General features: G+C 41.9%; 1 protein-coding gene across 3 annotated transcripts in view; it reads left to right on the top strand.

Annotated features, from left to right (window-relative positions):
* The window catches only part of NUP93 (nucleoporin 93), a 78,821-nt gene that overhangs the window by 52,416 nt on the left and 4,458 nt on the right, over positions 1 to 21,947 (top strand). For all 3 annotated transcript variants that reach the window (XM_084294579.1, XM_084294578.1, XM_084294580.1), the window contains 16 exons: positions 4,839 to 4,913; positions 6,902 to 6,991; positions 8,365 to 8,504; positions 10,722 to 10,854; positions 11,807 to 11,964; positions 12,526 to 12,691; positions 13,465 to 13,558; positions 14,390 to 14,581; positions 14,817 to 14,943; positions 15,048 to 15,120; positions 15,441 to 15,485; positions 16,710 to 16,826; positions 17,479 to 17,597; positions 19,521 to 19,638; positions 20,012 to 20,095; positions 21,016 to 21,144. In XM_084294579.1, the coding sequence (XP_084150705.1) occupies positions 4,839 to 4,913; positions 6,902 to 6,991; positions 8,365 to 8,504; positions 10,722 to 10,854; positions 11,807 to 11,964; positions 12,526 to 12,691; positions 13,465 to 13,558; positions 14,390 to 14,581; positions 14,817 to 14,943; positions 15,048 to 15,120; positions 15,441 to 15,485; positions 16,710 to 16,826; positions 17,479 to 17,597; positions 19,521 to 19,638; positions 20,012 to 20,095; positions 21,016 to 21,144 (1,860 nt within the window). The remainder of the gene's footprint in view (positions 1 to 4,838; positions 4,914 to 6,901; positions 6,992 to 8,364; positions 8,505 to 10,721; positions 10,855 to 11,806; positions 11,965 to 12,525; positions 12,692 to 13,464; positions 13,559 to 14,389; positions 14,582 to 14,816; positions 14,944 to 15,047; positions 15,121 to 15,440; positions 15,486 to 16,709; positions 16,827 to 17,478; positions 17,598 to 19,520; positions 19,639 to 20,011; positions 20,096 to 21,015; positions 21,145 to 21,947) is intronic.

Here is a 21,947-nt window from a genome sequence, read left to right as displayed (position 1 = left end):
CAAACACAGCAGGGGGCCGGTCTGCCTGCGAGCCAATTCTCAAGCTTTGGGCAAGCTAATTTGGGCAGAGTGAAATACCAACACATTATTCATGAAAATAAGACCAATTAACAGGCAAAGCTCATGATTCAAAGAAGCTAGCGCAGGACTTGCCATTAGTGGTTTCTCCTCTGCCTCGTCCTCCAGCCTGGGCTTTTTCCCTGTAAGGGAAAAACCGAACTAAAAACGGGTGCTGCTTGGGAGGAGGGAAGAAAGCCTGGCTTTTGTTTTCAGGATATCAAACACCTATGTTACATTCTCAAGGTGTTTGTTCCGAGTCTTGTTCTGCTAGGTTCTGAGGCATTTCTTTTGTCCTTTTATTCCTTTTTTTTTCCTTCCACCCCCTCCCCAAGCTCTTCCCCTCCTGCTGTCGAGCAGCCTGCTCCCGCAGTGCCTGAGAGACGCCGTCACTCTTGCTTTCTCCTCTGCCCTCCGTGTAATGATTTCACATCCCCTAAATCCCAAGGAGCTCAGGATCCTCTCCTCTCCCCCGCTGCACCACGATGGGTTTTGATGGTGTCTCTCCAGCTCGGTCTCCTGCGTAGTTATGCGCTGCATCTAGTGGCCAAGCCATTTGGAGAGCTGACAAAATGTCTGCCCAGCCTTCTGCTGAGGAATGTGCATATGCATATGAGGGCGATGAATAATGCAGCTTTCTGGGCGTGCAGTTGGGTGCACAAGCGAGGCTGAATGCTTGGCTGAGTACAAATGAAGGACTCCTTTGAAAAGCGGCATCGTTCAGCTAAATGAATTTCAAGATAAAACTGCGCTGGTGGCGCGGTCTAATTGCAGTTTTTGCAAATGGATAATGTTCAAAATAAATAGCACGGCTCTGAAGAATCTTTTGGAAAGACCTCAATTCAGGGCAGGGAGAAGCAAACGTGATTGACTGAAACAGCACGAGCTGCGTGAGCAACCACAGAGCAGAGAGGCAGAGATGTGTGTGTTTGTACTTCTGCAGTCCTTGAGCATTACCAACTTTTCCTTTTTAGCATGTGCTTGCTCCAGTTACGCTTCAGGAGCTGACCTAAAACATAATTCTTCTCGTACGCACCTAGCTGCTGTTTTCAGCACATCCTTCATCATCTTTTCCTTGCTTGAAAAGTTGGGAAGTTCTGACTTGCTGCAAAAAGATATCCTCCCCCAGCCCCAAATTTCCTCCTGAGCAGTGGCAGATGCCTCTGCTGGCTACGGAGGGTTTGCCTGCACACCTATCCATTTCTGCAGCTGGGGGTAAAGACTGGAAACGGCCTTCCCCATGCTGACTCACTGCTGTAGTTTCCCTTTTGAAATTTCCCTTTAGCCCGACCATGAGATACTTCAATGAGCTAGGTCCTTTTTTTGTTTTTACTATTTACATTTAATAATTCAAAGATAGAGACAGAATGCACGCATGAGATGGAAAAAAAAATAGGAAATGCTCTAGCTCCTGTGGTTCTTGCTGTAGGAAAGAAAAGCATAAGAAAAGCAAGACAAATTCTGGTATTCCTGATTTATTATTTTTTTTTCTCACTGGAAGGCCAAGCTGGTTGAGGGCATTTAAAGAATTTACCTGCAATGTGTCAGGTCTCGGCTGTGGCAAATCGCTAATAAGTGATCCTCAAAGTGTAATGGATAGGGGAAAATTAAAATTAGAGAAAGGAGAGAAGCAAAAAACCCTAAACATTCATTCTGTGGTTTCAGACATGCACTCTTGAATTCAGATCCTTACCTGTGGGTTTGAACCTGCCAGTCCTACGCTGCTTTCTGGAAAGGCAGCCACAGAGATGCTGCTCGTTGGTGCTGCGGTACAACAGCAGGAGAAAAAGGAACTGGATTCACAAAATAAAGCCCCAGTCCTTGTATTTCTGGTGTTTGAGCGCTGGTTGAAAAGTGACACAGAGTCACAATGTACCCTTCTTGCTTTAGAAGATGAAACCTCATCAGTAATTAATGACAGCGTCCATAATTTAGTGTTACTTTAAATAACTCTGCAATTTATCTAGCACAGCAGAGGGGAAGGCTGCAAAGCGCTATTTCTGCCATCACGTCTGTTTCCCAGGAAACCTGCTTTAACGGCTTCTTTGTTCTTTAGAACAAAGAATTTGTCGTTTTTAGGTGGGTTTAAAGGAATTCGTGTCAGATGCTTTGGCACTGAAAGAAAAATGCAAATACTTCTGAATATCAGTATCCATTAGGAGTAACTCTGAGCAATATTTTTGGGGTAAGTTCAGTTGCAAAAAGAAAGTGGGTTTTGGTGAGGTATTTTGTTTGTGCTGCCTAAGGTCTAAATGAATCTTGATTTTACTGTCAGGTTGAACATAATTTAAATTGCATTATTACTGAGCAATGAATGCAGTGATAAATTAATTTCAGCAATTCAAAGGATTTTTCAGGTTTGTATTTGATACCTTCATTTAGATCTCACTATACCAGGGACAAACAAAACTGAGTACTTTTTATTTTGCAGTCAACTGTTGTACGCAGTGCACAAAGCATAAATATCACAAATCTCTTACAATTTCTGAATAGGGGCCATGCCCTTATCTTCACATAAATGCCTAGCTAGCTCAGAACAGCTCTGTGGCTGTTGCACTCGTGACTTCATTTGTCTTTGTTTTAAATTGCAAAAATTTCCCTGCTCTGAGCTCGTGGACTAGGACAATTACAGCCTTTGTAAGAACATAAACTCCTGAGGGTAAGGGCAGTCTTACACAACAGAAGGTTCCCTGGTTACCTGTTACCAAATTAAAACAGTCAGTGCTTCCCAAATGCTTCACTGCATAGACTGTGTGGAATTTCACGGGTTTGTATTATTTTGTTTCAAAGTTGGGATACAGCCCAGGAAAATACGAGATTCTTTGGAAGACCCTATCAGCAGCTCCTCTTATTTGAAATGATAATTTTTTTACAATTTCATCAGGAGAGAAGCAACCTGTTCCTTGAAATCTGAGCGAATCATTGGGGCACCTTGGTCCTGCCGTGCCAGAGTACAGCTGGTGTCAGCAAAGCTGAAGTTTCAAGTTGAAAGGAAGAGTTTTCCATTACATTTGGACTTTCTGCTGTGTTTTTTTTTTTTTTCTTTTTTTTTTGTACAGCAAGTTGGTCAAATTTAGCTTAACTCTTCCAGGAAAGACTGGAACATGTCCTTGAGCAATACTTGGCGGTGATTGTACCTGCACAGTATTACAGTTCTGGGTAACCACCGTGAGAAGAAGTGAAGCTGTTTGACAGTATTGGTGGGGAGCAGTGTAACAGCTCACGAGGACGATGTGCAGCTAGCTAGAACCGACTTTGGGGAAAAGCTGAATTTTAAAGCTCTGCAGATGTGCCTGCTCTTTGAAAAAAGTTACTGGTTCCAGTTTAAAGGAATAGACATGGACTGGAGTTACATGGCATGAGTCCTGTTCCTGGTGTATGCTTAGAGCTGCATTCAGTATTTACCTTCTGTAGTTCACATCCTCTCTTGTGGTAAAAATAAACAGCCAGCTTAGATCTTGTAGCTGTACCTGAGCTAGAGACCTGAAGCGAGCGGAGCAAGGTGTGCGTGGAGAGGTGACATCTGCTGCTGGGACAGGCAAATGAGCTTTGGGGTTTGAAGTCGGAAATGTAAATGCTGCTGCTTTGGCTTCAGACCTCAAAACATGGTTGTTTTTCTAAGGGCTTGTCTATTCCTTCTCTCCTGCCCCAACTGTGTCCGTCGGCTTAGTAACTATTACGCTGCTGTACTAAGCTTGTCTTGCTTTTATCTTCAGCCCATCGTGGCTATAGTGCTCCTCGAGAAGCAGCTGATATTAAAGGACTGCTTACCTCAAAGGGATCTGTCTTTAAAATAATTGCACTTTATTTTTCAAACCCAAGACTTGCAATGCTGAAATAAAGAGCTACATCTATACGAAGCTGGAAACGTTGGAGGGCTGCATATTTAGCTGTGAGGTTTTTTTCCTCCAGGGTGGTGAACATTTGTGTTTAGTGGTGGCTATACTGAAAACATACCTGCGGTTTGTGGGGAGCATTTGTAAGGATAGCTTTGTGGCACTAGAACATTACAGTAGTATTATATTTCAAGTTTCACCAAAAAAAATTACAAATCGTCCATGCCATGACTCTTTATCAGCTGACCTCTAACTCTACAGTGGAAATATTTCAACACTTGTGTAGACTCCATGGGTAGGAAGTTTTTTTCAGGTCAGTATATTGCCAGCTTCCTTCTTCCTCCTCCAGCTGAGCAGCACTGGGGCATTTTTCAGCAGATAATTGCATGCTCCAGCCCCATTTTGTGTCAGCGTCATGGCACTGGGGCAAAAAAAGTGTCAGATTTGCTGGACTGCATCCATTGAGCTGGTCTGTCACAGCCTGCCTCCTCGCTGCCATGCAGGTTCGGACTGGCTGCTTCTCAGAGAGATACTGAGCATGCCAATAAGCAACCTTTCAGGAAACAAAGCAAAGAATTAAAATTACAAGATGCTAATGAGGCACGCTGATGTCCTAATTCTGGAGAGCTAATGGTTAGTTTGCGCACTGAATAAGTAGGATTTGTGTCTCTTGAGAAAGTTGAAGCTTCGTTGGGAAGATAAAAGGGGATTGCAGTGACAGCGTGCCTCTTCCTTGCAGAACCTGGTAAGTTGTGACAGGAGCAGAGGTGTTTTTGCTGTACCTTAGGAGTAGATACATTGGTTAAACGCGTTGCAGTAATTTTATGTCCTAAGTATAAAACACTCAGATGAGTAAAATTGAATATACAGGCTACAGGGTTTGGCTGTATTGGGGAAGAAAAAATTAATACAAGTTTAATAACCTTTATGCTTCTTGTTAAACAGCCCAGCTATGCTGGTGAGTCGGGCCCTCCAGGTCGCAGCTCCCTGGACAGCGTGGAGATGGCATATGCTCGGCAGGTGAGTGTGCTGGAAAGGAGCATAAAACCCATGGCTGAGCGTCGTTCTCTACATAGAGGTGGGAAATAAAAATCTGTGAGCGTAATGTGTAAAGAGATACGGAAGGTAGAGCACGAAGACATCTGCCCGGGATTAAAATGCAATTGGAAAATACAGAAAGTTAGCCTGACATTTTTGGAAATGCGCTCGTCTGTCTACGACAGGATTTGTGTCAAAAGGAGATCCGGAGCAACATATGTGACTGTAGAAGTCGTTTATGTTCATACAGTAAATTAAAAGTTTTAACCTTTCAAAAAATGTTTTAGGAGTTCATGTCACCGTGTAATATTATGCAAAAGAAGAGTTACATGCCCTTTATTCTCACGTGTGGAAGGAAGATCACTTTTCGGATGTCTGCATGTAGGGGAAAACATGCTGAAGTCTTAATCCTGATATTTGTCAAATTATATCCCATTTTAATAGGATCAATTATGAGGAGCTTTAGTGCAGCAGCTATGAATTAATGTCTGGTGGCATTAGGCTCCCTCTGAAAAATTTCAGAGGGAATTGATAAACCTTTACATAACCAATTTGTTACTTTTGTTATTTGAGATGATCTGTTTACCAGCACTGCTGGAAACAAAATGAAAGAGAAGGACTTGATTTTTCCAACTGGAATATGTAGAAGCGCGTAGACAAAGCGCTGCCTAATTTGCACACAATTACTGTTATTGTGTGCCTTGGCTCAGCCTTTGCTGAGCTTGATAGCAGCTTGTACATCTGTTTTTCTGTGTCTGCATTCAGTTATGGTAACTGAGGAAGTGAATCACAAAATAAGGTGCATGGTTGTGCTGATCAAGTGTATATTTGATTTAGCGGTTATTATTAGTGCATTAATTTGTTCCATCTTGAGCGTAATCCCGCATCTAAGGGTCTTTCAAGTGGTGTGATTGCACCCATGCTTTCAGGCTATCAGCATTGCTCCTGGATGTTTTGTGGATGTATAAAACTCAACTTTTCTAGCAGTGCTAGTGCTGGCTTCTGCCTGCAGCACGGTTCTTTCAGCCACTGCCTGCCCTCTGGAGAAGCTGCCCTGGCTGAAATGTTTTTGACTCCACCCTGCTTGAGTGCAGGAAAATCTGGGTTTCAAAGCTGCCCCTGTGTATTTCCCCAGGTAGTTGGAAGACCTGGGAGTCCATGCTGTTACAGCTCATCGTCAGCCATGAAATGTGTTTTAATTACACTGAAATTATTATTCTTCATGGATAACTTAAACTATTTCCCAGAAACACAATGAAGTCCGTGGTTTCACTGATGCTAAATTTTGTTTGCGATCCTGAGCTTCACGTCTGGTTTGCATGCTGGTAATGTTGAAGAAGCAGTGTTTGCAAGAAGAAAGGACTCAAAGTATGACAGCAGTGCCTTTCTGGCATTGGGAATGATTACTTTCAAAGGGAGCTGCAAGGTCTTTGGGATGAGGATAGAATAAACAATCCCAGTAGGTAAATGGAGACCAAGATTTACTTAAAACAGTGCGGGGGGGGCAAGTTTTGGAGCATGTTTTGAAGGACTGAGTTTCTGTTCTCATCTCTTTGTGTCACAGTTCCCTGAATTCTTGCAGCAGAAAGCAGTGAAATTCTGTTATATCAGGCTGCAGTGTAGGGGAATATCACTGCCATTCAGTTGTCACGTCTCTTCTTGAATCTTTGTCCTCCAACAATTAGCTCCAATTAGTCTAACGTGGCGTGCAGTGCAGTGCTTTGCTGTGCAGAACCCCTGAACAGCTGGTGGATTGCTTCTGGCCTTCAGGCAGGCTTTGGGGTGTTGTGGAGGTTTTTGCCTTTGTCCCTTTCTTCTCTGTGCAGACGACAACCAGCTAACGTGGGAGGGAGGCAGAAGGGACCTGCTGGGGACAGTTCTTGAAATCTGGGTCAGATTCTGCTGCCGTGGCTGGGGAGGGGGAAGGAGAGTGGTATGTGTTGTTAAAACTTGCTTTCAATGTGTTTCAGATTTATATTTATAACGAGAAGATAGTGAACGGACATCTGCAGCCTAACCTGGTGGACCTTTGTGCTGCTGTTGTAGAGTTGGATGATAAGGTACTGCCAATAAGTTAACACGAGGAAATGTATTTAAGCTGTTTTCAGCTGTGATTAACAGCCTGCTGACACTGGTGGAAAAATACTGATATTGCCAAAAAAAATAAATTGCATGGCTCCACAGAAAACAGAGCCAACACTGGAATCTTCTTTAGTCCAGCAGGGCCCACCTGTGATGAACGTGGTCACGGTGAAAATTTCTTAACAAAACAGGGAAGAGAAGAGCCTGGTTTCATTGTAGTGTCCTGTCATGAGTGATGAGCTGTCAGAGAAAAAAAATAAATGCTTTCCACTTTAAATGGGTTCTACAGAGTTCTGTTTCCAAAATGTGATCTCCTAATATTCTTTGGACATATTTAGCTGTAGGTGAAGGGTCTTCAACCAGTCTCCACTAGGACTGAAGTAGAGTCCCACAGCAAGGTGTAAAGCCAGCCAAAGCCTGCAAGGTTGACTTTAAATCGATGATCCATCTCCTTTTCTTTTTTTTCCCCCTTTTCTTTTAATTGTGTTGCCTTGATCCACCCCCCAAAAAAAAACAAATGCACAAACCTGGCCACCTTTTAGAAATGCCTGGGGGAAAATACTGCAGAAGTGTCATGTCGTGGAAAGACTGCAAATGGAGAGAGCAAAAAGCTGTTCAGAAGCTGAGAGGCAAATGCTTGGGTCGGCTCTAAATTACAGATGTGCTTCTTTGCTTTGAACAGCTCTGTTCGCTTTGCTAGGGACAGCAAGGTGAGTTTCAATATTCTTGCTGCTTTGAAGCACCGCGATCAAACAGCTGCCCTTGCTGAAGCTAACAGTGCTGTTACTTGTCAGGGTTTTGCCGTTTCAGCGGGGATGCTCCAGTCCTGTAGGTACTGATACGATCTCATCCTTGGGAATGAGCAGACCCGGATGGTTTTCAGCCTCTTTTTGTAACGGAGTCTTTGTCTAAGCCCTTTAGACATGTCACGTCACAGCTGATTGCACAGCTTTCCAATGACAACCAGAGCAATCACTTACGTGAAAAGCTGATGTGGTATTTTTGGAGTGGGATATATGAGCCGGAAATGGGGAAGGAAGCCGAGCACCTAATACCCAGCCTGGTCTGGGAAATTGTTGGTACTGGCTGACAACTGCAGGTAAAATATTTATAGCCATCTCTTTACACAAGCATTAGGCAGAGAAGCCTGTGAGATTTGTATTCTGCAGGACAGAAGGGGCTCACCTTCAGGATTGCACCCAGTGTCTCCGTTGTAAAATCTAAACTGGCTGAAATTACTCACCTGCAGTATGTCTTTGTACTTCTGCTTTAGCATCAAAACACCACATAGCTCAAAACAGGGTTGCTTGTTCACCTCTAATCACTGTTGTGTGGAACGTTTTGTTCACAGAACATCTCCGACCTGTGGGCCATGGTGAAACAAATGACCGACGTTCGCCTGGTTTCTGCTAGCGACGTCCTGAAAGTCCGCACCAACTTGGAGGTGCGCATGGACTTCGTGAGGCAGGCTCTGCACTACCTCGAACAAAGGTAAGGTGAATACTCTGGATAACACAGTCTGATAGATCTCCCTAATAACCCAGAATGACTTGTTAACACACACAAGCATATTAACAAGTCAGTTACTTCGTGCTGCTTGCAAGAAGTGTCTGTTGCATGTCTTTTCTGTTCTAAGGGGCTTAGAGCAGCCACTTGAGTATAAAATTGTTTTAGTTAAAAACTGTTTTAACTAAAAAGGCCTTGAATCCACTGGGAGCTTGTTGAGAAGACAAAAAGATCTTTTATTCTTTCTTCAATGTTGCCTTTAAAGATTTTGTATCTGTCACAGTGATATGTGAAGATTTTTCATTTGTGGGAAGAGATCTGTTCCCCCTCTACAACAAATCTCTCATTTTCCATACTCCCTTTCTGATTGCTGATTACCTGTCAGGAGCTAGTGCTGGGTAGAAATGAGGACGGCACTGGGGGAACATATCTGGAGCAATGACTCAAGTTTTGTTCGTGCCATTTCTGCCCTGAAAGTTTTTTGTAACATTTCAAGGGGCTGTAGTTGAGACACCTAGCAATGATTTTCGGACTCTGGAAAGAGGCTTGCTGTCTGCAGCAGCAACTATCGCAGGGGCCTAAGGTCCTTGACCAGGAAAATGCTTGCAGAGTTGCAGGCCGTGGAGCAGACAGGCTGCAGAGAGAAAGCCAAGGCTGAATCCCCCTGTTGGCAGTATTAGCTGCTCCCTGCACGTGTGCCCACAAACCTGGATGTTGCAGTCTCTTCCCAAATAGCTGCCAATGTAACGCTAGCAGGATAGTTCAGCAGTGGAAAGCAAACAATGGATGCAGTGTAGTGCGTGGGCATTTGTTACAGGTACAGTTCCACCACGTGAGCTCTGAAGGTTCTGCACTCTGACAGAGCACACTGGGAAGAGATGTTTTCTCCTCCTGGCGCAGCCTCTTTGCCCCTAACGGTTGGTTGCAGCTCCTCATCAGTGCTCATCACCCAGGGGTGCTGGCGGCATGCCTGTCTGTGCGCAGAGAAACTTGACACATCAGAAGAGTCCTCTGTTCCCAGTTCTTCAGTCGCAACATTGCGTGATGAGCCAGTTAGACTTTAAACCCAATTTGCCAAATATCCAACTCGCTAAGTTGTCACAGTCCCATTAAATGCTAGCTGAAATTAGGCATGCGGTTACATAGAGTTCCCACCCCAAACCTTCCCGGGGCAGAAGCCGAGCTCTTCAGACTTGATCTCTTTTTAAGCCTGCATGCCTTGTATTGTAGCTTTTTATTTCTTCCTAGCAGGAATTGGCTAAGTGGCAAAACAAGCCCTGATTCTGGGGTGTTTGCATGCTTCTGTGGCCCATCACGTGTAAGGGGAGGAGATAAAATGCAGCTAACAGCTGGCCTTCCATCAGTGCCTTTGGAGCAGGTGTGATCTTAAACCCTGAGGAACTTGGGCTTAACTCAGCCATAATATTAGTTACAAAGGTGTGTTCATGCTTGCTTACGTTAGGCATAGGGTTTTTTAGTCTAATAGTTCGGTGGTCTGTAGCTAGGAGCCCAAGTAGGAAGTCCTGTACATGCACTGGTGTGTTTTGTGCTGGGGGGGTGAAGAACTTCAACAAAATTATTGCTGCAATTTGTATAGATATTCCTTCAGCATGCAAATTTTTGAGACCCCTTCTTCTAAACAAATATTTAACTAATATTAAATATTTGTTAAATTGACCTACACTGATTAAAGGCTTTGATTCCTTCTAGAAAGCGTTCTCAAAGTTGCCTTTACCAGTCTTTTATATTCTCTTTCTCAGTGATTTCCCTCAGATAGGTCCGTGGCCCCAAGGTTTGCTTCCTCCACAGGGCAGGGAAGAGGAGAAACACAACTGCAGTGTTTTTAAGTGTTATTTTATGACAGTACTGACTGGAAAAGCAGTAGCATGGAAAGTTTTTTTGGCAGCTACATGATTAAGTTTAACTTATTTCTGAGAGAACCTAATGAGAAGAACCTCATAATAGAGAGTTGAACCTGGAGCAGTATACCAGTCTCCAAATGTGGTTTCTCTTGAGACTGCTGAATACAACCATCTTCCTAAATCAACAAAAGTTTTTGCCTCATTTTGCTGTAATGATAATGTTGGAAACATCACGGTGATTTGCTTTAAATTGCTGATTCGGGTGGATTTGAAAAGCAATGGATGTTTTTTCTAGCAAGTAAATTTCGGTCTGTTTGCATGTCTTTGTTTTGCTTTTCAGTTACAAAAATTACACCTTCGTGACTGTCTTTGGAAACCTGCACCAGGCTCAGCTGGGTGGAGTTCCAGGGACCTACCAGCTGGTCCGCAGTTACCTGAACATCAAACTGCCTGCGCCCGTCCCTGGTCTCCAGGTATGTCCACCACCTTCAGCACCTGGGCTAAAATAACAACACTTATGTTTGTTCCAGCACAGCCAGGAAACTCGTGCAACCTCTGATGGTCTGCTACTGTTTAAACAGTTCTCAAGGCAGTGGGCTCTTACTCCTTTTCTAGAATTTTCTGTTAGGAAAACGGAAGATAGATAAAATCAGTTTGACTGCGTTCAGAGCTAGCCCCAGATGTAAGGCGGTGCTCAGTAATTTGAGAATTTTAGATTCCAGGAACTGTGGTTTCTTACGATGGCCTTTTTAAATAGAAACGAGCAAGTATTAAACTCTGTTGTGATGTTTCAGAAAAGCAGAAACATACTCTCCCCTGCTTGGCTTTTTTCTATTTTTTCCAATTATAAGACGGTGACAAGGGTTGTTGATGACAAAATGCGTAAGACATTAATCTGAATTGTAGCCTCTTATTTAGGAATCTCAATGGAATCCTGTTTATCTTCACAGAGTAGAAAGTGCAGAGCTGCGCACCTACAAAATCAACAAGGCAAATAAGGTTAGGCTGAAAAATTACAAGTTGAATAATAGATATGTAACATTAGAAACCACATAATTGAGAGTAGCTGTCCTTTGCTTACCTGCTGGTATACAATTAGTCTGGTATCTTTCTGTTTCACTACAAATGTTTTGAATACCTCAGTAGCCTAATCCAGATTGACTGTCTGGGTGGAGAGGATATCTGAATGCTAGTTAGAGGATTGCCAGATCCTCATCCAGAGCAGGGCAAGCAGAAGAGAATCCCATCCTTCACTGCTAGAATGTGCGCAGCTTTCGCTGAACTTAAACCTCACGATCTCTGACTCCTGTACCACAAACAGAATTTTTACCCAAATTGATGTATGGGTATAAGGGCAGAAATATAAGCTAGGCAAATAATATTTCAAATGGGCTGCTTTTTAAAAAAATTATCTTTCATTTTCAGGACGGTGAGGTGGAAGGCCATCCTGTCTGGGCACTGATCTACTACTGCATGCGCTGTGGAGACCTGAATGCGGCCATGCATGTGGTGAAACGGGCACAGCACCAGCTGGGAGAGTTTAAAACCTGGTTTCAGGAATACATGCACAGTAAAGATAGAAGGTAACTGGAAACTTAGCAAAATCTTCAAGGGGTAGAAATTTCTGTGGAGAAGTGAAATAGTGTTTTGGTATTTCCATAAAAGACTCAAGTCTCTTCTGGTGGTGATAGCTTTCTGGTGGTTTTAATACCTTCCTAAGTTACATGTGAGAAGTGTGCATATTTTAATTTTTGGCTTTGAAGTCTAGAAATCTTCACAGTGAAAGAATTGTTTGAAAAAATGTAACGTGTGTTTCAAAACTAACGTTCTCTGAAATGTTGAAATCGCAGAGGGTTAGACAATATCTCACCTACAGCAATATTAATGCCCTCCAAAAGTGCTCTGATTTTTCTTGCAATGGGCATTTGAAGATGATCCTCATAATTTTAATTAGACAATTAAATTAGCAAGTGATAGTTTTACCTACAATTGTAAATAGTGCAAGAAACATCTTCCAGTATACTTCTGCTGTGAATATGCAGCTTTTATTATTGATTTCTGTCCAGATCTCCTCAGACAGGGGGAGATGGGTTTTATATCTTTTCCTAATTCCCTTGTATCTTTTCTTCATTTTTTTCCCTTAGATTATCTGCTGCCACAGAAAACAAGCTGCGTCTCCATTACAGACGAGCTCTGAGGAACAACACTGACCCGTACAAGAGGGCTGTTTATTGTATTATTGGCCGTTGTGACATTACAGATAACCAGAGTGAAGTTGCTGATAAAACGGAAGATTATCTTTGGCTAAAAGTAAGGGTGGATGTTGAGGTTGTTTGTTTTGTTTGCTTTTCTTTTTTAAGAACAAGTCTGTGCGATGCTACATGTCAGCTCTGCTAACCTCCCTTAATTCCAGGTCCATTTTTTGCACCAATATAATATATGTGACTTGGCCTGCAGATAGTGAAGGGCTGGGAACTCGAGTCCCTGGGCTAGTCTTACCCTCTGTACTATCCAGGTGCTAACCTGGGGGCACTTTTCTGGAAGTGTCGTGTTCTTTACTTCACACTGATCTTCACCAGCTCTTTTTACAAGTAGCGTTAGCTTGCTACAGTGAGGATCCATTGTGAATTTTCCTTTCTGGATGGATTATGGCTGAAATGTTGGTGTCAATCAATAGGAAGACAATGTCCTTGTCTCCAGTAGACAAAGTTCTTAGAGGTTTGGAGGCACGATGGATACTGGTCAGTACCCATTGAAGAGAGGGAATAAAATGATATATTTAAGATTGGATTTAAGATTGGGGGGAAAATAATCTTAATTTATCAGTGGGTATTCCGAGTCCCTGTATTCAAGTTTGAAATGGACGGAAGCAAAAGGACTCTTGGGTTGTATCTGCATGTATTTGTGCTGCTACTGTGTTAGAGAACTTTGCTTCCCAGCAATGGATGGACCTGCTGCTGTGACTAGTAATTTATAGTCAGTTGGCCAAAACCTGATAGGGCTTCAGATTGAACAAAGATCTTCTAAATGCATCCATTGAGCAAGGTGAAGTGGAAACATGTTTTTTTTTTGGATGTTTTTAGCTGAATCAAGTGTGTTTTGATGACGATGGTGCAAGCTCTCCGCAAGACCGATTAACGTTATCACAGTTCCAGAAGCAGCTGCTAGAGGACTATGGTAAGAAACCCCAAAGAGATCTGCCACTAAGGTTCTGCTTTTCTCCTTAGGGCACTTTCCAATTGTTATTACACAAACCCTGGACTGCACATAAAGCCTCTAGCTCTCCATCACAGGCCTCTTTAGAGTGTTCATGAGCAGTAAGTTTCCCTAGAGGAATGGCAGATTTCAGTAAGACATGATGAAAGAATTCTGTGTGTTACAAAATTATCATTTGTAATCTGCAAGGGATCCAAATCACAGTTCTTTACACTTTGGAAAGTTTTAGGAACAATCATGGCCCAAGAGAATATCTTTGTGCATCACCATCTTTTGATCAATAAAACACGGGTCATTTTGACCATGAGAAACATAAAGAATTTGATTCTCTACACCTTTGTAGTTTGCAGCATGACTTACACCCAGATAAAATTGAATGGAAAAGAAACATAATAAGCTACTATTGGTGTCATTGAGTAGGAAAATCCAGGTTTATAACGTTATTTGGTCTGCTTGGCATACACATAAATGAAGACAAAGTTGTGGCCAATAGAGAATCTATTGCAGTCAGACTTGATGGCTGTCTGAAAAGAAAGAAAAAAAGGAACTTTTTTTGAGTAATTTTATTCTTTCATTTCCTGAATGTTTTTATGGCGTGTCTTTGAGGATATATTTGCAGAGGAACAGTTACAGATAGTCCACTGATGTGTGATTAGGTATTCAGTTTTGTCTAGCGTGTTTATTTCTGTTGTCACTGAACAAACATACATTGTGACAAGAAGCTTCCCCTGTCAGCAATTTGATTGTCAAACCATTTTCACTAGCTCTGTGTGTGTGTATTTGTTTTCTCAGGTGAATCACATTTTGCAGTGAACCACCAGCCTTTCCTCTACTTCCAAGTATTGTTCCTGACAGCACAGTTCGAAGCTGCGATTGCTTTTCTATTTCGGACAGAGCGTTTGCGTTGTCATGCTGTTCATGTTGCTTTGGTCCTGTTTGAGTTAAAATTGCTCCTGAAATCTTCTGGGCAGAGCGCACAGCTATGTAAGTCCTGCACATTTACAATAATGGAATATTTTGAGCCCCTGTAGCACCCTGTAGACACCGCAGCTCTATGTAACTGACTAAACAAACAATATTTACCAGCACAATCTCCTAAAAGTTAATCATTTTAGTTGCATTAGAGCTCAGGATTATGTCTCTGACTAACTTGTGATGAAGATCAGAGCAACATTTGCTGGCATTACCTACTCCAATTGTGTTGTTTCTGACATTGCAGTAAGCCATGAGGCTGGTGACCCTCCTGCTGTCAGGCGTCTCAATTTTGTGCGGCTTCTGATGCTTTACACCCGGAAATTTGAATCAACGGATCCAAGAGAAGCCCTGCAGTATTTTTACTTTCTCAGGTAGGAGCCCATATGTCTCTCTAAATTTCCTTCTAGTGATGCTACTTAGTTATTATCTGGGATGTCCTTGCAAAAATTCCTCCCTCCTCCCATTTGTTTTGTAGGAATGAGAAGGACAGCCAAGGAGAGAATATGTTCTTGCGTTGTGTTAGTGAACTAGTAATCGAAAGCAGAGAGGTATGTTGGTCCGTGTTGTACTTGCTCACTTAAACTGAAATTCATTTCTTCATTGAACACTTCCTTAGGCAAGACAGTCTTTGTTTTTCCTTTTGCCTCATGCAGACCTAGCTGGGGGGGAGATGATAGCAATGACAGTATGTTTAAAATACTTAATCAGGTCTTTTTGTGTTCCTTATATATAAATACTGATGTCAACCCCTGTTTTTCATTCACCCACAACTGCGTCTTTGTACTTGGTAAATATGTTGTGAAATACATGCATTTCATCTCTCTTTTTTTGTTTCCTTTTTTGCTACTTTACGTCTCTGTGGATATAGTTTGACATGATTCTTGGAAAGCTAGAAAATGATGGTAGTAGAAAGGTGAGTTAATAATTGACGTGTCTATTTTAATACTAAAAAGTACAAATCACATGTGATTTCCAAAGTAGTTATGAGATTATCCAGCCTTTCTTCATTTATCACCAGTCAAATTATTGCCGTGTTTGAATAAATGCTGTTTTTTTCAAGTATTGTATCCTTTTATAGAATAATCCATGACCTGCCATCACAGGTTAAATCACTGTTTGCACAGTTAGAAAATAAAGGAAGACTTAAGGTTTTGACTGTAAAGAGAGTGCATGCAAATAATAGAACATTTTGGATAATCAGTGAAGTTTTACTGTGCACTGCAGCAACTTGTTCTGCTCCATACATCAAGCAGACTCCAGAATCAGTTAAAACTTAAGGTTAGGGCTCATGCTGCAATCATTGCCGCTGTCAAAACAAACAAACAAACAAACAAAAACCAAACAACTGATTTCTGGCAGGGTTTTCTTTTGGATGTTTTTCTTCTGTTGGTTTAAAAATCATGGGATTGCACATATGAGGTGAACTCGGTAATCTTCTTTACCAATTATTTTTCATTTCACTGTTCTTTCCAATACAGATAGATTATAACGTTAGCGATGAATCCTGTTTGCTTGATTTTAATCGATCCATTTTACATGTAATTGTATTCTTGTGTTTCTTTAGTATGAAACCAGCAATTTAGCAATCACAGTTTTAAGATAAATTCTTCTTGATAGTGTAATCTTACTTTTACGTCCTTAAGTATGGTAAATTCCTTTCCAGATGATATTGCCTTTTTCCTCTCTTCTATTGTACTTGTTTATTGTTTCATGTAAAGTTCTTTTGACACTTTCTTTTGTCAGTGTAAAATCTAACTTGCAATCCGTCAAGTCAATACACACAAACAGCAACCCCGGAGACCTTGGCATGTTATATACAGAAGGTTTCCATATTTTCTATTTCCCTGTAACTGGTCATCAGCAAATTAAAATAGTATATTATTTGACCTGTTGTCTGGGTCATTTTAAATAACTTAGAAACTGCAAATGTCTCAATGCTGACTCTTTTGGAGAAAGTCTCACAAGAGCTCCTTCTATTTTTAACATGGTCCTTCTGCACATTCCCATGGAAATGTACAGGCCATTCTAGTCATAATCCAAGATGTAAAATATTCATTGTCTTGAAATACACTTGACAGAATATTAAGCACTCTGATTTCTTTTCTCTCCTCTCCTTTCATTTGTCTCATCTCTGTAGCCTGGAGTGATAGACAAGTTTAATAGTGACACAAAACCTATCATTAACAAAGTGGCTTCTGCAGCAGAAAATAAAGGATTGTTTGAAGAAGCTGCAAAACTATATGACCTTGCAAAGGTAACTATCTTCTATGTGCTGCCTTAAATAAGTACTTGCTTCAGCATTTTTTCTCAAACACATTCACTGTGATTAGGAGGTTAAACGTAATCTCATTGATTTACCTTATTCCAGTAGACTATTTGTGCAGTTTGGGCAGAGCCTTTTTCTGCTTAAAGAGGGTTTCTTTGAGAAAATGTGGATAAATTGTTCTCCAGCCCATTCTGATTTAGGACATCCCAGGTTCTTGATCAGTGTCATCTATTGAACTGGTTGCCCTGTGCATGATGGTCCTGGCCAGTAATGTGACTTACCTGGGGTGTACTCTTCCAATTGAACTGATAGCGAACTGAACTCTAAAATAGCTGGGCTTTGTAATCAGTTCCTGTTTCCTTTTGAAATATATTTGGAAAAAATAAAAATAAAAGGGGTTACAGCAATAGCCAGTGTCTTGCAGGGGGGAATTAAATGTTGTATGGTTCTTTTTTTCAATACTATCTCACATGAGCTAACAGCATTACATTGCTTACAGCTAAAGTGATGTTGACTCTTTGTGGGAGGGAGACATCTCTGAGGATGCCCAGGGCACCACTGGAATAACCTTTCTGCTTTTTCAGTGACTTTAACATCCTGTCATGTTCCTTTTACTTGTGTGCAACCTTAACCTCAACAGAACCCTGACAAAGTTTTGGAACTGATGAACAAGCTCCTCAGCCCCGTCGTTCCCCAGATCAGCACTCCCCAGTCGAACAAAGAGCGGTTGAAGAACATGGCCCATTCAGTTGCAGAGAGGTAAGACAAGGGGTCAGGACTGGACTCAAGTCAGCCTTAGGCTCTTATTTGCAGCAAGGTATTCATGAAGACAAGAAAATGACAATTTACCCTGTCCTGCTTGCAATGGCTTGCAGTACTGAAACCAGGAAGGTAATCTTCAGAGGCAGGCCAGGTTAACGTGTCAAGAAGCTTTATCTGTAGGTGAATAAGGAAAAGGGATTTACAAGATTGCTACCTGGCAGATAGAGCCTATTAAGGAGCACTAAATAAAAGGAATTAGGTGTTTTAGGTGATTTTTAAAACAAAGTATCATAAACAAAAGCTGCAGATTCATTGCACGCAATTCCATAGTTGGAAACAGGAGAGTTCTACAAACCCAGTAATTCTGAGTTGTAACAGCAGAGAAGGGAGTTGGGCTGTTGGAAAACTTTGTTTTGCTGCTGCTTTAATGAACTGCTTGCGAGATAAAAAGGGGACATTTAAGTTGAGCATGTATGTGATTATCATAAACAGACTTCATTTCCACAACCTGTTACTTAGAAAAGTGCAGTGCTTAAAAAAGAACAAGATGTGGAAGTGACCAAAAGGAATATCATCTGCAGTGTCAGTGTGTTAATGAGGCTACGTGCTTAAGAGACATCAGTGCTCAAGATTCATTAGCAGCTAGAAGTTAGGAATAAGCTGCTTCTCTGCTTCTGAAAGGTACTAATTGCAAAATAGCTTTGGGACTTTTTTAATCATCTTTTGATGCATCTTGTCACAGTGATTGCCACGGACAATTCCCATATTTTACTAGGGCAAGATCTAGGTGCCTGTGAGAAATGTCTTGCTGCTTTTTCCTGACGTGTTCTCGTGAATAAAAATAAACCAAGCAAGCTTGCAGGCACTTCGAAGTTGCAAAGACAAATAGAAGAATGTATTGATTTCAGTCAGGGGCCTTTGCCTTTCTTCTTTTGAAAGTGACATTTGCCAGTCCACTCCTTCAGTCAGCCTTTCTTTCTTTTAGCTAGGCTGGCAACAGAGCGAAAATTGGTGCCGTATTGACTTAGCAAGAGCCTCATTCTCCAGCAGACACTAAAGAGAATGAAACCTGTGGTTTCAGTTTAAGCTTCAGCAGAGGCTGCAATGGGCTTTGTTTTGGTACTTGTTGGATCTGCGTGAGAGCACCAAATATTACTGCTCAGTAATGCCACTTGACAGCAGCAAACCTTATGGATTCCAAAGCCAGAACAGTCCTGATTAGCTCATCGGGGTAACTGGGGCCTTTCTGCATGTGCTGTGCTGCAGTCAGCACCTCTGGGCGCTGAGCTCTCTGCCCATTCTTGTGGCGTTTTGAAGGAGCAGGGAAAATACCCAACAGAAAAGGCTGAGGGGCATCTCCCTTCCTCCTGCAGCAGCCCCGAGGCTGGTGTGTGCCATGCATTTGACCACTCTTACTATTACTTTGAGGAAGGAGCTCCTTTCTGACCTGCTTGTGCTGTTAGAAGCGCAATCAGACAGCTCTCCAAGTCATCTTCTGGCAAGTGTAACTAGAGAGAGATCATGCAGAAGCATCTAATCCATTTCTTAGCTTTTTGCCTGAAGCAGGCAGTTGTGCTGCTGAATTGTCTGCTGTAAACCAGCGTGTTAAACAGCTTTGTTCAGCACTTGCCTTGCAGCTCCTGAGTTTCTGTCAGTGTTCTCTCTGTGAATATGGAAAGTGTAAACACTGAAAAGGAGACAAATGCTGGATTTGATGGAAAATTAAAAGCGACTAAAAGGATTTTTAAGAAAAGCCAAAACCTGTGAAAATTCTGCCTCTCGGTTAAGAAAAACTGAAGTTGTCCTTTGTTAGATGCCTTCCGTCCTTGTGCTTGATGTCTCTGCTTCAAAGAATTGCAAGTGCATGCTTATAAGTGGTTGCCATTTTGCACAATAAAATTGTAAAACATTTTCTTTCAGGTACAAAGCTCAGGGGATAAGTGCAAAGAAGTCCATTGACTCCACGTTCTACCTTCTGCTAGACTTAATCATGTTTTTTGATGAATATCATGCCGGTCACATTGACAGGGCCTTTGATGTAAGTTTCAAGAGTTCTGTTTGAAGTGCAGCCTTACTAATGCCCTTGAAAACCCAGGATGTCTCATAACATCACTTAAAATAAAAAATTACATTTAATGAGTTAGAAGGTGCTGCAATGCTATAGGAATTTAAAAATGTGTTTCTTTCCTGGTGCTTGATAATCGGGAAGATCTTTCTGGAAATATTTTCTAGTCCTTGAACAAAATATTTCTCCTCAGCAAAGTCAGGGCATAAACCAGTAAATAACAGTGAACTGATTTCTCTTGAATGGAGTTGGGAGCATTTCATTAGCACTTCAAAAACATACTTTACTAGTTTAGAATATATAGAGCATTGATTGTCTACCCTGATTTGTGCTTTTCTTTTTGAAGATTATCGAACGCCTAAAGCTTGTACCTCTTAGCCAAGATTGCGTGGAGGAGAGAGTTGCAGCCTTCCGGAATTTCAGTGATGAAGTAAGTAGTGTTTCTTGTTTTTAGCTTCCAAAATACTTTTCCATGCTAAAAGGATGTTAAAACCGTTTAATCTCATCATTCTTATTCTTTAAAGGGAAATAGGACGGAATTATTTTGCATTCATGCAAGTAGACTCTTGGATTGCTGCTCTTTCTCTGTAACGCTGCTCTTTGGAGCACTACAAACCATGCTCAGAATTTTTTTCTCCACTTTGCAGAAGGAGTCTGTAGATCTGAATAGTTTTGAACTTGCTTAGTTAGATTCACCTCTGCGGAACAACACCTGGATTCTAATACTAATAATTGCCTCTGCTCTCCAAACCTGATTTATTCTGCATCGCAGTAAATTGAAAGAAGCTACTCTACCAGTTAGTGTCACCTGGGAAATGAATGGAGGAGTGTCAGGCAAATGAACAGCAGCCCAAGACAGAACAACTGTACAAAAGTAAAGATTTGCTCTTGGTTCTGTTGGTTTGCTTATGTGTAGCAATGAATCATGCACCAGTGATTGTGAGCAGGACTTGTTTTCTGGGATGCTGTGCAATCCTAGGCTGTAAATTGAATGTGCAATATGCTCTTGGAAAACTTGGGAAATTATCCTCTTGGTACGGCTGATGGCATCAGGTTTTTGTTTGGGTGTTCTTGTGTGTGTATTCAAGTGCTTTGTGTTATATCTGGACTGTCGCTGCCCAACATGAAGATGCAGCTGTTCTGCATGCCTGTCCCAAGTCTATGGATAACATTTTTTGCCAGGTCATGCAGTCCTGGTAGGGGTAACCATTAAATGTGTGACTGTTACATAAGGAATTATCAACCACAACTCTCATTGCTTGGTTTCCTGATGTCATTGAGCAGCGCTAATGATTCTGTCAACCTGCTCTTCATTACAATGAATCTTCTCTTTTTCTCTCCTTTGTGTAGATCAGGCACAATTTATCCGAGGTCCTGCTTGCAACCATGAATATTTTGTTCACCCAGTATAAGCGGATGAAAGGCACAAGCCCTGCCACTCCTGCCAGACCCCAGCGCGTAATGGAAGACAGAGATTCGGTAAGATTATAATCCTCACTGTCTGACAAGTTTTCCTAGTTTTTTCCCCTGACTTTCAAGGGATTGGGCTTCAACTGAGCATCTCTATCAGTCTTTGGTTTCAAGCAACTAGCCTTTTCAGTTACTTGTCCTGAGGCCAGTCTCTTGTAACTTCACCTTTGTGTAAAGAAAGGGTATTGCTCTAAATGGCACAGAGCTAACTAACAATATGTAACAATATATATCCTGGCAAGAAGAAATAAGCATTCCGTTTGCTTCTTGGTAGGATCTTCTGTAGTTGACAGATGTGAACAGTGCAGTGTCTCTAGGATAGCTGATGTTGCCTTTAAACTTGAGCTGATTTTCAAGAACCAGATTTCCACCTCTGTCATTTGAGTTGGTGCCCTGGGGAAAGGCACTGCACTCCTCTCCCTGGCTTGCTTCCATAATGGCACAGACAGACATTTGCAAAGACATTTCAAATTTCCATGAGCAACACACCAAGACCATCAGATATATTCACTTGGTGGATGGCTGTAGTGGTTTGCCGGTGTTGTTCTGCTGTCTTTGCAGCAGTGTGGGCAGCTTTCAGGTGCTGAGGTGCTTGCTCTGGCTGTCTGGTTTAAACGGCTGGCAAGGTTGGGTTGGACTTAACTGCTAGACTTGCTGCTGAAGCATTTCCTGCATCCACGGATGGAAGGCTGCGTCTTCAGCCACAAAAAAGGGATCTCTTAATAACACCACTTAAAGGACACAGGCTGGTGTGTGGGCACTCACCTGTAAATACTCCATAAAGCAAAAATGTGCTCAGCTTAGCTGCCGTG

This window comes from Netta rufina (assembly GCF_964035555.1).
Source record: "Netta rufina genome assembly, chromosome: 13".
Taxonomy (NCBI): domain Eukaryota; kingdom Metazoa; phylum Chordata; class Aves; order Anseriformes; family Anatidae; genus Netta; species Netta rufina.
Note: the sequence above shows the minus strand (reverse complement) of the source record. Positions and strands in the feature narration are given on the sequence as shown.